At 48.3% G+C, this 16,390-nt stretch overlaps 1 protein-coding gene across 19 annotated transcripts in view; it reads right to left on the bottom strand.

Moving 5' to 3' along the window:
* The window catches only part of EXD3 (exonuclease 3'-5' domain containing 3), a 300,891-nt gene that overhangs the window by 107,022 nt on the left and 177,479 nt on the right, over window positions 1-16,390 (bottom strand). Inside the window, exon 22 of one of the 19 annotated variants that reach the window (XM_064468682.1) lies at window positions 982-2,179. The exons of 16 other annotated variants lie outside the window; for them this stretch is intronic. In XM_064468682.1, coding sequence (XP_064324752.1) covers window positions 2,015-2,179 — 165 coding nt within the window. In that variant the 3' untranslated portion in view covers window positions 982-2,014. Of the gene's footprint in view, window positions 1-981; window positions 2,180-5,072; window positions 5,889-16,390 lie in introns of those variants that run through there. 2 more of the 19 variants (XM_064468683.1, XM_064468679.1) reach the window with 2 other exon arrangements.

Raw genomic sequence — 16,390 nt, 5'->3', positions numbered from 1 at the left:
AGGCATCAACTCGCTCCCTGTTTTCTCTTGGCTGTGCTGACCACGCAGGTTGAAGCGTGGAAGGGTAAGTGCCAAGTGTTATGGTGTGAAGCCATTTTCCATTAAAAGCTCTTGTTTTTCATGGATTATAAGTTACCACTCCCCGCCTCTAGTCCTTTGGGATGAGATTTGTCATGCTTGTTCTTAACCCAGTGGAGAATTTCTTTAGGAAAGTTCAATAGTATAAGTAGCAGCAATTATTCATCTGGTTTTCGTCATGGAAGATAACAGATATTCACAGAGAGTTGCCGTCTCTGTGAGGGAGGCAGCAGAAGAGAGGCTTCTGCCACGTACTCCCCGAGGTTTTCCACGAGTAAATTCAGCAGCAGTTCCCGTACCCAGACACTGACAAACATCCACCCAAACGCAAGCACTTCATGCAGTCCCACAGGGCTGGCTTCCAGATAGCTGAGCATGAAAATGTGATATCATCAGCTAATCAAGACATTTTCCAGATGCATCCTGGGTGCAAATGTAAGTTCTAAATCTGCTTATAAAACCTTTGGGCTTGGTGTGGAGAGTCCTGAGGGAGACACTGACCCCTGTACTTGCACAAGGAAATGCCATTTACAGACGGTGACAGCTCTGCACGCCATGTGAAGAACTGACTCCCCTGCGCTTACCAAGCCTGCGCACAAGCTCCAGTTCAGGGGAAGAAGAAATAAAAGAACAGTTTTTTTTAATTTAAAGAAAAATGCAAGGAACTTAGATGCAAGCAACTAAGTTAGTGAGGCATTATGATTGAGATCTCAAATGAGCGAATGCCAAATGTGCCAAGTGCAGAGTCCCACCCCGTCGCGTCCGCGTCCCGTGTGCGTAACGTGCCCCGTGTCCTGCTTCACAGCCTGCCGTGAAGTGAGCCAGAAAGGAGCTTCATTAGCTGCTATGGAACACACAGCATCCTGATTTTGTTTAGTTTAAATCTTAACCATAATATTTATGTTAATGCTATTTATTATAATTTGTTTTTATTTAAATGCATACACAGAAGTAAAATAAAATAAAGTTGTGTTAGGCTGTTTTAAAAACAAAAACCACAGACCAGATAAGAAAGACAGAAAATATCTTTCATGTGGAGAGATGGCTGTGGGTCACTAGACACTAACACAAGAAACAGCAATTTGCTCCTACACCGAGGAACAATAAAAAGGCATTTAAGCACTTAGACGAGGAGTTGTAAAGGCAGAGCCTGAGTAATTCCACAGAAAGGGATGATTCCTCACTCTTCCACTTGAGCACAGAAAATAACATAAAAAAACCACAACCTTGTCTCATTGCTGTCAGAAAACAGAATGTAGGTCTTTTTCATGCTTTGAAACAGGATGTTGCTTTTTGACATTCATTAATTTATTTACCAAACACTGAATCTCCCCATAGATTTTAAGGTTAACAACAATTTTCCTTGGAAAAGTCCTCGTTCTGCTATCACACACCAAAATGATATTCAGCCCCAGGCTCACGACCCCAAGGGTCAGAGGCTGCACCATGCTGGTACCTGAATTGTTCCAGTGATTAATCACATTATTTCTCAGTGTGTCATTCCCCAGAAGCTGGTCAGTCCCAAACTCTTCCCACCTTGAGATAAAACGGCTCTTCTCACGTGAAGCAGAAAAAAAGAAATGCCAATAGCTGCTAATAGCAATAGCTTAAACCTTGCAAGGACTCTGCCATCCCCAGTGGTGCCTCGCAAGAGGAAACACAGCCAGGGTTTCCAGCAGCAGGAGAACCATGGCACTATAAGGTCAGGTAAAACAAAGCATGGGAAATGGACCAATCTGGGGCAAAATGGTCCTTTTTTGAGAAAATATAAACTCATTGTAAAAAGGCAAGTTCCACTTTGCGGTGTCTTATGCAAACCTCGTCCTGCTTTGATGCTTCCAGCTACGGCCAGCCCCTGGCCTCCAGCGGCCAGCACAGCAACGCTCGCGGGGCGTACCACAGCCCGACCGGCCTCGTGGGATCGATCACAACTGAATCAGTGCGGGAAAGAAAGCGCAGCTGGGTGGCAGCGGGCTGGTCCGGCGGCGCTCAGCACAGCACGGCGCATCACCGGCGGTGCGGGGGAGCACGGCTCAGCGCACGCCGTCACAGCCAGGACGGCTTCGTCGCGGGGAGGCAGAGCCACGCTCATCCTCGACTGCTGGGGACAAAGGAGAAGACAAACCTAGGGGAGGTTTCTTTACTGGAGGAAGTCTCTGGAATACCAACACTAATTGACAAATGCTTCTAAAACATTATTATATGCCTACAATGACTATGGCATGCAAACGGAAATGACCTTCCTCCCGAGGATGAGGAATTAATCTGGTGATGGTCATAAGCTCTCTCCTTTGAACATGCCGCCGAGCTGCAGTCCCTGCAGACAGCAGCCTGTTGTGTGTTGTGGTTGAATCACTACAAGCTGATGCTAGAAACAAGATTTGGTCTCCTGGACCTGCTCATTTCACAGCAACATTCCAAGAAAAACTGAGGAGTAAATGGAATTTGAAAATTCTGTTGGTAAATAAAAATGTTGTTATTAAACAACTAAAAATGCACGTCCACACACTGCAAAGACAAGGAGATGATCAGCCCTGTGGTCACTGATAGAGAATACAGTCATCTTCAGGCGCTCAGCTGATGGTGAGCACCATGCTCGCTCCACGGGACACCACGGTCCTTCAGACCCAGACGCAGCCTCAGAAAGGACTCCTGTGGTTTGGACCACATTTCTATGTCCCACCTCCCACCTGCTGCTCTCAGAGAGCACCGCTGCTTTAACCGAGAGGATAGCTGAAATCACAACCCAGAGAATAACACTCTGCAAAGCACGCAGTTTCCTCCAGAGGTGCTCAGAAACACCGAGAGGGCTCGTAGCTCCAGGTGAGGAGAGGCTGCGGCTCAGGCCATGACACAGACAGCCATGGGTGAGGGTGGAGCTTCATCATCTGCCCCTGAAACAGGACACCATGAGAGGCTGAAGGAGATCAGAATGAGCTCACGGAGCTGCCCCCATCTCCACCTGCCCCCCTTTCGGCCCCGCATCCCTGCCTCTCCCCCGTGCTGCCTGTACCAGGCAGTGATGATGCCACAGCCCCAGCCTCATTCCTCCCGACTTGCCTCCCACCGCTCGGGAGCGGAAGGCGCTCCAAGCGCACACCAACGCACAGCGGAGGCTGGTGAGTGCATTCCCAAGTTGGCTGCAAGGAGATGGCTCCAGCTCCTGCGACACTGCAAGTGAACGCCGACCTCGGTGCTGCGGGCAGGGGCACCTGCGGCTCCGAGCAGGGGTGGGACAAAAGCATTACTCAACCTTGACTGAGCTACAGCTGTTACTGGCATTACCACCGCGTAACAGCAAGCATGGGAAAGTGCTGTTGATCGCCTCCTTCTGCAGTGCCGGTGAGCTCCCAGCTTAGCTGACAGTCCCCTCTGTGAGGTACCCCAGCTCCTCCAGCAGCTGGGGGGTCTTTGCAGCAGGTCGTTCTGAGACTACACCTTCCCTTTCCAAACCTCCACCAAAATTCCCATTTTCTGGACAACAGTAAGGAGACTGTTGGCTGTGGCTTTTTTACCACAAGCTGGTGCGGGGTAGCGAGTTGCCCCTGCCTGCGGCACTTCGACCAGGAGGTCCTGCAAGTCTTTCACCACCTCCTCGCAAATCCTGCAGCATCTTTTCCTCCAGTCTCAGCAAGTGCCACTTTGTCCCACACTCGCTCACTGGAGAGTTACTGCAGTGACCGTTTCCCGCCCACGCCACGGCCGCTCACACCTCTGCTCCCTGCCCCTGACTTTCCTCTCGCTTTCAAACCCAATATGAGCTGCTTCTCTGGCCTCTCCCATTCACACCATCGCTTCTCATTCAGTGTTGAGGCGACAGAGTCACTTCTGGTCCATTCGTATCTTATCGTGACATTCAACTGCCTCTTACTGTCAGAGAAGTATTTTTATGTTCTTGCCACCTCAGGAGGGTCAGGACCTCCTCAGGCTCTCCCTTCTGTCTCCACCTTTATACTTACAGAATAAATTTGGTGGCATAGGGGTCTGCCTTTTTGCCCTACGCTTTAATATCTTTGTCAGTGATCTGGATGAGGATGTTTAGCCTGGAGAAGAGGAGGCTGAGGGGAGCCCTTCTCGCTCTCTGCAACGGCCTGAGAGGGGCTGGAGTGAGGGAGGGGTTGGTCTCTTTCCCAAGAAACAAGTGATAGAACGAGAGGAAATGGCATCAAGTTGTGCCAGGGGAGGTTTAGATTGGATATTAGGAAAAATATCTTCACTGAAAGGGTTGCCAGGGATTGGAACAGGCTGCCCAGGGAAGTGGTTGAGTCACCATCACCATTGGTATTTAAAAGACATGTAGAGGTGGCACTTCGGGACATAGTTTAGCAGTGGACTTGGCAGTGTTACATTAATGGTTGGACTTGATAATGTTAAAGGTCTTTTCTAACCTAAATGAATCTATGATTCTGTGACATCACTATCACAATGCTACTAGCAGTGCTCCTCAGGAATGCAGTGTTGACCCCGTTATGCTTCACACCCACAACACATTGCATGCTGGTGTAGGCTGCTGATTTGCTGGCTGCTTACCGGCTTCCTAAAATCAATGTGGAAAGGAAGCAGAAGTGACTCAAAGATACGCCCAGCTAGCATTGTCTGGACAGATAGAGTCTATCCAGATCGACTCCAGCAGAGTCTCACGCTGAAGGAAGATCAGCAGCAGTGATGGCCCCAGTGCTGAGCCAAATCTTCCAATATGAAAACAATTTCAGTTAGAGGCCACAAACAAGAAACACAGCCACACTCCTGTTTGAAACATATTGCTCACAGAGTCTGAAACTGCTCTTCATTGAAGAACTTCTCCTGTGACCTTCACGCTACAGGTTCTCCCAAGGAGATCTAAGGCAAAGGGAGAGAAGATCAGTAATAGCCCAGCAGATATGGGGCTATCACCAGTCTCTGGACAGTTGGAGCTCCACTTCCAGTTTCAGCTGCTGGACGGCTGTGACTCAGTGACAGTCTGAGCTTTCACTGGAAAAGGAAACATTTCTCACTTTCCTGGTTACAAACAAATGAAAGATGCTTTAGTACTAAAAAAAAAAAGGAAAGCCAAAGTTGCTTTTCTGCCTCAACTTATTACCAGTTTTTAAATCACATAATTTTTTACTTTACTTCACTATTTTTCACTGTTTAGTGTTAACCACACCAAACCTTTCAGACAGCCTTTCAGGAATAATTCTCATGACCAGAGCAGAACTAAGTGCAGTGTGTGTTAGAGGAAACACAAGGACTGGTTAAAGATCTGCAGCCACTCTAGATAAAAGAAGAAGGATATAATAATTAGAGTGGCCTTTCTACAGATCATGCCCAAACCACATCAAATACATACAAATATTGACTGCAGGAAATTAAAGTTGAAGACTTAAAAATATGAATAAATCAAGGAATTCTCATGCTTAACTTTATCCTCTGACCCCCAAGGTCCCCCTTCCTGATCCACTTTCCTGACACGAACAGAAAGTTGGTCGATCTGCCAAAACCAGCCCTGTTCTCACCTCCACAGGCCCACACGGCCCGAAAGCAATGACTGCCTCTCCACATCACTGTCCATTAGGATGTGCATTACTGTAATCATTTCCCCATTCACAACGAGCCAAATCAGTGCTACTCAAGAGGGCTTGGCTCACAAGTAGCCTCATCTCCTCTTGCTGGGGTTTTGGGTGAATGATGCCTCTCCCACACCTGTGGGACATCCTAGGCTTCTCACAGCCCCCTGCAAGGGAGCTGCAGGTCACCCTCCTTGGCATCCCCATGGAAGATGCTCTGCTGAGCTGTGCTGGAACAAAAGCAGTGCTTCCTCCTTGGGGGATCTGTGCAAAACATCCAGAGATTAAAATCAGTGCAGAATTAAGAGACCTCAGTAAATGAGAACAAACTAAATAGTTCTGGATTGTGTTCATCTAATACCATTCATATTAGAAAAGCAGTACTTTAGTTGTACTGCAACAGTAACCGATGAAGGCTAAAGATGGGGACAATGTCAAGTGAAAGGACTGCAGAATCAAGCGGCTTGGAGGAATAACTGTGTTTCATAAGCTAGATATCAACACCCACCCTCCTTATCTTTACTGCGCACAAAAAAGAGGTGCTAGTCTAGCTGATGATCATAGACTTGCTTCAACACAATAGAGCAGGCACTGGTTGCTCTTCCAAGGGTGAGATAAACTGTCAAGCGAATTGGAGATTAACTATCCAGATGTAAATGAATTCATTGCTATGCAACTGATAGGGCTCAGGCCTGGTTTAGTGCAGGATGGAGTCAGGTTTGGAGAGCTCTCTCAATGGCCAAAGAATTTATAACCTGTATTCATGGCACTCTCTGTAAAGGGCCGCCTAACAATGCAGGAGCTTGCAAGCATTGTTCCTTTTGAAGGGCTTCGCCACTCCACCCCCACTCCTCTGCCCCCAATTTACTCCCCTCCTCCCTGGATCCCCCAACAGACCGGCTTGTACCCTTCCCTCCTCCTGATCACACAGGAAGAAAGCTGGGGGGAGGTGACCTCCGCAGCAGAATTTGCTATTCATGTTCGGTTCCCCCTCACAAATCCTTAACTTCTTGTCTCTTTTTAATCTTTTTTCTCTTGAGAAAGAAAAGATCAAAGGGCTTGGGCTGATGCTTTCTGAACTAGGCACTTCTTGCCATGGGAAAACAGCAACGGGGAAGGGCTACACAAAGATGCTTGTGACTGGGGGTGGGGGGGAGAGATGATGAGACAGGACTTTCTTCCATGGAAAAGCTTTCCGAAAGCCTTTACCAAGCAGCCCCGCAAGTAACATGCAGCTATCCAGCATCCACCCCAGCCCGCCAGCCCGGCTGAGGTACCGCAGCGGCAGCAATGGGAGCACATTTTGGTCTGGGGTCACACATGTACAGCGTTAGTGTCTCCCAACACGGAGGAGGGAAATCCAGAGTGTGCACCGGACTGCATGGCCCACAGCCACCCCCAGCAGGTCCCTCCTGTGGTGACTGGAGCGTGGAGCAGTGCAGACCTTGTCTGTAAGCCACTCATTTCTCCTGCGTTCCCCAGGAATGCATTTTCAAGAGGAGAAACAGATGCACTCACATAACTGCTCGCAGAGGGAAAAAAAACCAGCAAAGGGAGTGCGTGCAGAGCTGTCCCGCATGCCTTGGCCTCACCACGTGCACACAGCAGAGCTTCACCTTCACATCTGTATCTGCACCCTGACATCGAGCTGCCAAGCCTGTGCAGGGCTAAATTCAGAGGCTGCCTTTCAAACCTTTATTTAGAACATTCCCTAGTTCCAAAAAGACAAAGGATTATGCTCTGTATTTCTAAGTGATCCATCACTAGTATAGAGGAGAATTAAAAGTTTCTATATGCACAGAGAAGAAAGGGGAGGGATGCAAAATACTTCCATCTCCCAAACTGGCTGTGCTGAGAGTTTATCTCAAGGCAGGACTGTATGCTTCCCAGATACCTTTCCAGGGCAATGCGAATTTTTCCCTCATTCAGTAATCCCAGTTTGTCACTGGCCGGCTGTCTTCTGCCAAGGTAGATGAATCACAAAACAGAAGCTACACACAAATTAAAGATCTGCACCAAAGCACTGATATCAAATATTTTAAGGAAAAAAGTTCCCTTGGCCCAGAGGTTTGTGTGCGTTTCCAGCAGGAGATGAAACTTCAAAGCAGAGGCTCAAATCTCTAATGAGGGAACAAGCCTGCTGAGAAACCTTTAATCATTGTCAACACACAAATAATCTCTCTTTCAGAGGTCTCTTGTTTTGCACTTTTATGTTTTGGAAAAATGTTACCTAGGCTTGAAGGACTGATCTGAATGAAGGTTTTTACTTTAAACCTGAAATCAAAGCTTGCTGGCATGGAAGGGGGAATCTGCAAAGACTATTTGATGGTCCAGGTTCAGTCCTGCCATCTCCTTTTCTAATAGAAATCCCTCATTTCTCTTCCTGTTCATCTACCCCGACGGCCATGACCGCTCCAGGACTCTTCAGAGGGAGGCTGGGTCACCAGTGCCTAGTTCTTCTCCGACACTTCTGCTCTGGTCCCTGCTTTGCATTTTGCTTGTGCAAGAGCTCTCATGGACTTTACGATCTCGCTCATGTACTACTGTCCTCTTCCAGGAGGTGTTGGCACCTTCGTATGCTGCAACAATAAAACACCCTTCTGATCTCATGAGTAATGACCCCGCCAGAGACTTCAAGCTCACCAGCATCGAGCAGCTCTGGAACAACTGCCTCACTATTCTTCCAACTCTGGGTCGTGCAGGACAGGGCAGGATCTGAGGCTTGCTTCATGCATTTAATATTAAATTATTTTAGGAACAGTCTTACTTGTATTGCATTGACAAAAGCCTGTTTCTTGGCCAGTTTACACTCAAACCCATGGGCCTGAACTCATGTCAGGGGTACGTCTCTATGCACTAATGACCACATGTCCCAACCTTAACTTCTCATGCAACTTGCGATTCAACTCAGTAATGTCAGATTAAAATCTGCTAAACGTGTTGCAGTGTAAATCCTGCGAGGGCTTCGCTAACATACACCACAAATGAACTGCAGCACCCACAGTGCTGCAACAAATTATAGGTCTTAGAGGAACACTGAAAATTCACACGACTTTCCTGCCTTCGAAGCTGGTTTCCTGACACAGACTTTAAGAATGTGTTTCCTCTGTAGGCTCAACAAATGCCTGAAACACGCTGGCAAGCCAAGGAGAACAGCTGCCTCTCTTCAGATTTGAACTACTTTCACCACCACCCCCAAAACCAAGCACAGGAGCATTCTCATTATTAGAGAGGATAAGTGTTTGTGCTGAAAGAAAAATGTAAATTGCTCTAAGAGAGATGCCAAATTACCACAAGTGACCCACGACCAGAAATGCGAAAATTCTCTAGTGGAGATTTTAAGACAGTTGAACGCCTCAGCAAATCAGCTCGGAGGCTGCCATGATGACAAGCCTGCTCTTGCACTCATGCTATGATAGCTATAAAACAGTTGTTGTTCTAAAGCGGTTCTGATTAATTTTGCTCTACCACTGGGGAAAAAGAGGCAAAATGTCACCATCATAAAACTGCCAGATGTGTATGTTTGGTTAAATCATGCAGGCCCTTCAGGTGAGAAACGTCTCCCTCATCCTCCCGGCTTTGCCAGTGCCCTGCAAACCAGGCCCTGGCACTTCTGTGGAGCCCTGAGTTTCTTTTGAGCCAGAATAACACTCCTGGCAAACTCAGGTGAGGTCCTGTAAAATGGATTATAGCCCAGGAGAGGTAAGCGAGACACACAGGCTGCAGCGTGACAATACAGCAAATCCGGCAGCTCTGGGATCAAAGGCACATGACACGAAGCACTAACACGACACAAAATTAGGGAGCCAGTTCATATGCCTACCAAAAAAATATTTAAAACTTTGAACTGACTCGACCTGGCTGGCTTTTGGCTGGAAGGGTACTGCCTGCCTGTGCTTCCTGGCACATCAGTCACCCCCGTCCCCTTCCCGCTGGCACTGGGATAAGTGATCCTGCCCTACACCCCTGTGGGCAGCATGCAGCCACACGCCCTGCCCCAGCCCGGCCCGACCGTACCAGCCGCCGCCTGCAGCGCGAACGGCGGTAACGGACCGCTCCCCCTTAACAGCCACCCAAAGAAGATTTGCACCCAGGCCTTCTAGGAAGAAAATGTCATTTTTACACAGCTCTGTATGTCGTCATAAGGATCTATAAAACTGCCAAGCTCTCCTGTTTTCCCTTTCTCTGGTCAGAAAGGACTTACTGTTTTTTCCCAGCATGTCCATGCACGCTCAGAAAGAAACCCAGCAGCTCAAAAGTGTGTTTTGTGGAATACTATAGACTTAAGTATTTGATTATTAATTTGTCATGAGACGAGTACTAGGAGCCCACTGTAAGCACATTAAGAAACACCAGGCCTACAAGATACAGAAAGGCTATAGTAATGTGCACACGCAGAATTACAGGATGTCCTAAGAGAGAGAAAATCTCTCGCTGCATAGACTGCAGGCTTTTTGAGAACGTTGTTGTATGCCTCCATAAGCTGAAAAACTACAGTGTTACCATTATTAAAATACTCCCTATAAGGAGAAAAGCTGGGCCAGTGCTCCAAGGAGACATGCATGCAGCCTTGTTCCCTTTCTAAAAATGAATCCTGATGAATATGTGACCTTTTTATGACTCCTTCCCTACTAACAAACTGGCTTCACAAGAAGAATGTGAATATACATTTGAAGCATATACTACTAGAAACAGAACTGTGAAGATGTAAACTTCAGAATCTGCGCCAGAAACCTACATCTATCAGTTGTCGCCATCCAGACAGGGGACAGAAATAAATCGATTGATGAATTCAACCTTTCAGACTCCCAAAGTCTCCAATGAGCACCTTGAGTCAACTCTAATGAAGAGGCAGATAAAGATGTGTTGACTGAGGCTGAATTCTTCTCAGCAGCCCAGAGGAGAGGGATACACAAATCCCCCTAAACTTGGTGGGGGTTGTGTTCCTCACGTCCACAGCCACCAACAAAACATCCGCATCTGGAGTTCCTCAGCAAGCAATCTTAAAACCAACACAATAAACAAGCGTCACAAAGCTGCAAGCTGTCTTCAGCTAATTTCTACACAGAAATTAAATTCGTATTGGTAAAAGGTTTGTACATGCCTTGTTCGCAGGGGAAAGCCCTAAAGGACATGCAGTGGGTCCATGCAACGCCTGGGTGACCCTGCATGGTGTGGGACATGCTCTCTTCTCAAACAGCAGCTCCCCACTTGGGACCAGCCTGCTCCCGCTGAGAGCCCGGAGGTGGCACTGCCTTCGTGCCACCTGTCACAAGGCTACCCGAAACGCACATCTTAAACGTGGCAGCTTGGCAGGACTCACCCAACCGCACTCCATAGGGATGTCAGGTGTGGGCAGGGGGATTGCTAGTACTGCACCCCTCTGCAGGAGCTGAGAGCGATGGAGACTGAGCACGATACGGGGCTGCTCCCCGACACACAGCAGCCCTGGCTCCCGACAGAGCAGGGACCTCCAGGCCAGCAAAGCTGATACCACCCACCCCACCACAGCCCACAGGCAGGATGTCACGGCAACAAGGGGAAAGTCCCGTTTAGGTTTCCCTGGTGAAGTGCAGTGAACACCTTTTCCTCTGGCTCTTCCTCCTCATTCCTCTCTCATCTTTGCTTTATCACTGCCTCTTGGGTGATGCTTTTATAGCAGCATCTATCACCACAGCATCCAAGTGCACCACAGGAAGACAGAAAGCCCCCAAAGGCCTCATTTTCTTCCCAAGTTTGTGATTTTGCTTTTGCATTTCAATTATTTTCTTAACAACAGGCTGTGAAGCCATGAAGATCGTTGTAGCAGGCAGGGAGCGAGGAAGAGAGCTGTTGTTACAAGCATATGCTTTTCTCTAACAGCAGCTTGGAAAAGTACTGAATCACATTTCTTGTCCAAATGTGCTCTGCTCTGCAGTCTTCCATTAAGCAGTGAGTAAATAGTTTCCCATAAAAGCCCAAGGGCCTGTGAAAGAGCCTGACAGCACCTTATTCCCTCTCTAACTTCCAGAAGCCATTAACTTCTCCCTCTTTATAACTGCCCCAACTGGTAGGGGTTTTTGGAAACAAACCTCTTCAGCAGAGGAGCAGGAGCTTTGAGGCTGGTACGGCTGGGGCTGCAGCTGGGGAAGCACACAGCAGCATCCCCTGTGCCCCGCCAGCGGCTCCGCGGTGCGGGGACCGCAGAGGTGTGCGGTGGGTGCGCCGGCTGAGCCCGCGGGCAGGCGGGCGCAACCGGGACGTGGTGGCTTTCTGCAGCTACAGGGAGTTTCCTGGAAGAGCGGTGCGGTGAGCCCAGTCCTGGATGGCGCCTCGCTGCAGGACTCCCTCTCCTTGGCTGTAATTCCTCCATCTCAACAGCAAGTTCAGAAAATAACGTAATGAAAACAGTCTTTTTTCCCTCCTCTTCTTTTTTCCATTGCTCATTTTATTTTATTGAGCTACTGCATACGGAGCTGAATCTTTATTTTGGCTCATGTCCTCTTGCAATATCATTATCCGCGCGCACAGGAAAAGCCCTCTGGAGATTTCCAATCCAAACAGGCCCTTGTTTTATCTACAACTATTTGAGTACATGACCTCAGATAACCCCATGGCCAACTGTGTGCCAAATTCAAACTGCAGCCATGGGAACTTTAAATACAGAGAAGATTTTCCAGCTTTCCTCCAAAGGGAAGACGTCGAGTTTCTTGCTCTCTTCGGGTCCGATGGAGCCAGGGAGCCAGGCTGTGCCTGCAGGAGCACGTCCCTGGAGCCACGGTGGCACCACTGTGCCACCGCGTTCACCTCCACCGCGGGAAGCTCTCAGCCAGGCAGCAGCGCAACTGACCTCCGCTACGTACAAACAGTCACTGTCCCCTTTGCTTCTCAGGGTACTGCTCCGGTTTCAGATTACTGAAAAGACAAACAGCTGCACTTGGGCCAACAGACTCATATGTAAGGCTGTGTTTGGATTACTCTGGACAGGGGAGGTTTTTCATCTTCATTAGCCTGCTGTTCACAGCCATATCCGCAGTTTCTCACTGGGTCAGAGCCTCCGGCTCTCTACTGCTGTTTATGAATCTAAATAAATCAATTAATCTGGTATTTTGAATGAAACTCGGGACACTTCTGGCAGCTGGGGTTTCACAGCCATTCAGTGCATGTGGGTACCTAACTCTTTCAAGTCCTTGGAAAACACCAGCCCAGAGAATTTAGGCACAGGTATCAGTGATAAGTATTTTTCACAGTAGTGCCCACCTGCTTTTTTCTCCCCAGATCAGTCCTTCTTCATGTTACCACAAATGTGTTAATACGAAAGAGGAGAATGAATCCTCGAGCTGAACACAGGCACAGAGGAAAAAAACCTCAAGCTCTAAGAACAGCACAGGAATTCGGTCTTGACAGTCTTGGTATCATTTTCTGACACTGTCACACTGAACACGTGCCCACATTAATTCACGTCGGGAACCAACCTCAGCGAGAAGGGCACAGCCCGATGACCCCTCGAGAGCTGCTCTGGTTCTCCTCACTGGGATTGCCGTGTCTGTGCAACGGAGCACTCGCCCCTGTGGAGCCTGGCTGAGGACATGAGCTCGTTTGGCAAGCGGTTCTCCCAGCCACACGCCCTTCGCATCCCGGGACACGCCGGGCTTCCTGGGACTCAGTGCAGAAACACAGCGTTTCAAACAAGCATTGAAGCAGAGGCAGCTTTGGCACAGGGCCAGAGGGCAGGACCGAGACACTGCGCATTGCTTTTGCACCTCGGGTAGCCCCGGTGCCTCAGTCAGGGCCCAGAGGCACCGCAGCTCCTGAAGCAAGACTGGGTCCAGTACCCAGCTGCTGGGCAGGCTGATCACACAAACCCAGGGCACTTTTCAGCTGTATGCAACCGTACATTCATATGCATTATCTACAGACCTTTGCATTTCAAGGCTGCTGTTATTTTGATCTTTACAACCCTTGGAAAAAATGAGTTCAATGAAGTCTCATCATTAGGAATTTACATAAGGTCACTTCAAGGCTTCGTGCATTTCCTTTGGTTCAGATCTCAGTGCTCTTGGTGTTTCCCCTCTTCATTTATAACCTCGTTGCTGTAGGGCATTCCAAGTAAATCATCCACCACCAGTTTCCTCTCTTCAGCAACACGCATCAAGTTTTTCATTCAGGCTAAACGAAGCTTCATCTGCTCTGCACAACAGTAGCCCAGTTAAAGACACAGCATTACTTTGAGAGATAGCAGTTTTCCCCTCAATAAAAAAAAAAAAAAAGAAATTATTTCAATACAGAAGAAAATGTATTGATTTTGATTCCCTTAGCAGGAGGAAAGATTTAGTTGCATTTAGTAGCACAAGCGCCAGCAATTAACCAATTCTTACGTATTCTATGGGAAATTCATTTGCTAATCACTGAGGAGAGCCCTTTTCACTCTGAATAAATTGAGAAACGCACTCAGAAGCTGTGAACTGTATTCAGCCATGATGCAAAACTGTGGTGAGGTGCACACCAGCTACAAGCTGATCAAAATGGTACGGATTCTGCTTACACGGGAATAGGCACCCACGTGACTGTGCACTTCGTTTATAAAGCTGAAGATCAAATTTGAATCAAAACAGATTTTGAACCACCGGAAGGGTCCAAAATGAATGGCTATTAACAGGGTAGGGCTGAAACAGGCTGAGGCGTCATCTCCTGAGCTAGGACCAGACAGCCATGGAGAACAGGCCACCCCTCCCTGGCACGCTGCGTGGCACCAGCCAAATCTCTTCATTTGGCTAGGACTGACAGACAAAGGCTGTCGAAGCGCCGGCCTGAGCTCTTTCAGCTGTGGCTCATGAGGGCTTTGGGCAGCGTAAGCCCATGCTGACACAGCGGAGGCAGAGTCCTCCTGCCCTCCTCCTGCATGGACACACATCTGGGCAGCTGCAGAGCGAACCAGCCTGGGGAACTGAGCTGGGTTAAAATTAACCATCTGGCTTTGACAGGTCTGTTTCAACTGGGATCAGTTCCCTGATCCAGCAATCCTGCAGTTAAACAAGCACTTGTGCTGGGACGAGGGGGGCTTAGAGAGGCACTGGGGTAGGGGAGAGGTGAGAGGAGAGGCACGGCTTCATCTGGCAGCAGTGTCTGCCTACACTTACTTAAAACTCTCATGAAATCATGGCATAAGTGTAGGAGTCCTATTTCCAACAGACCCTCAATGATCCTCAAGTGTTTTTCTGCCTCTCCTCTGAAAATGGCACATAGGAGCCCAGCTCATTTAGACATCATTCACGTTCCTATTTGTATCCCAGATATATCACTGCACTGTCACTACACGCAGGGGGAGAATGAATGTTGTTGTACCTCTGATACAGCCCCTGCTTAATTTTTCAAAGATTTTCATATTTTTCTACAGCTTTCAAAAAGGATATTTTCAACGTTACAGTGCAATAACACCTCAGACTAGTGGGGATACTTTCCACCTAACCTTTTTCCTCTGTTTATTCAACGTCCTCTACTGACACAGCTATCTCTCTTCTGCTAAGCAACCGGCTATATACGCATGGATGAGTCTTTGCAACTGAAAAAATAACTAGGCTGATGCAGCTTAGGTAGGAGAATCTGACTGTGTGCATTCCTCCTGCGGCTGGCCCCAGGAAAAGGACACCCTGCCACTTTTAAACCTGGGAGGTCTTTGAGAGTTTGGCAGAAATCCCCTGGGAGGCCCGTCATTAGCCATTTAAAACTGTCTATAGTATAAGGCTGAATTGCAGCGTCAGACAAAGCCCCTGCAGGGCTATCTGTCAGGAAAGGCACCCTATACTGGCAGGGGCTGTTAACAGTAACAATGATGACAATATAGTGGGGATTTTCAGGGGTGGGGACTTCAAAGAAACCCTAAAGAGGTATTTTTCATTAAGAAGTAAGAAAGCAGCTGAGCACTGTTTTTGGCACTAAAGCTGAATATGAATGATACTGCGGTAAGTCACAGATCAGCGACAGCATAAATTGACACTGATTTAAATATGCATGTGCTGCTTTTCAGCACTGCTCCCTTTACACTGAGTTTGCATTACCTGGCCGAGGCAGCAGCCCTTGGACCATCACTCGTGATGGTTACCTTGGGATCCTCCAGTGCTTATGAACACCAATAAGCAGCCAGCAAACCCCTTATGACGGCTACCACGAGCCACTGCTGTGATCTGACGGACAGGTGGTCTAGTGCCGTACTGGCATGTTAGGTGAGGGTTTCAGCCTGAACACCCTGGTCACCTGCAGCCTCCCCGCTGGCTGACACACCAGCTCAAACTGGGAGCAAGCCCGTGTGTCTCTGTGCAGGAATGACACAGAAACCTCAGCCAGCAGGCAGGAAGGGTCAGGAGGGACTGTTGGTCCACAGGGACTTTTCTGCAATGAAACTCCAAATCTGTGGTTCTATCAGGGAGAAAAGGAAGACGATCGTGAAAAAAGCGTAAGATGGATACCATGAAACACTCCTGCTGCAGCAACTCCTTCTCCCAACCATGAGAATTTACTAATTACCCTTGTTTACTGTATGGACCATGATGATCAGCCTGTGAAGAAATAACCATATTTCTTCATATATCTGTGAAGATATAACCATAACCAGGAATACTCAGTTGGAAGCCATAGGCTGCCCTCAACAGCCTTCTCTCAGCTGAGATCACCAAAGGCCTCCGCAAACCCAGCACAACCCAAACCTTGCACCCTCCTCTTGGGTGACTCGCTTGCTTTGCCAGGCCAGGCTTGCTCAGCCCCGGCCAGGTTTAGGAGCGCTGTGCTGC

This window comes from Phalacrocorax carbo, chromosome 18, assembly GCF_963921805.1.
Source record: "Phalacrocorax carbo chromosome 18, bPhaCar2.1, whole genome shotgun sequence".
Classification (NCBI taxonomy): Eukaryota; Metazoa; Chordata; class Aves; order Suliformes; family Phalacrocoracidae; genus Phalacrocorax; species Phalacrocorax carbo.
This window is presented reverse-complemented; position numbering and strand designations above follow the sequence as displayed.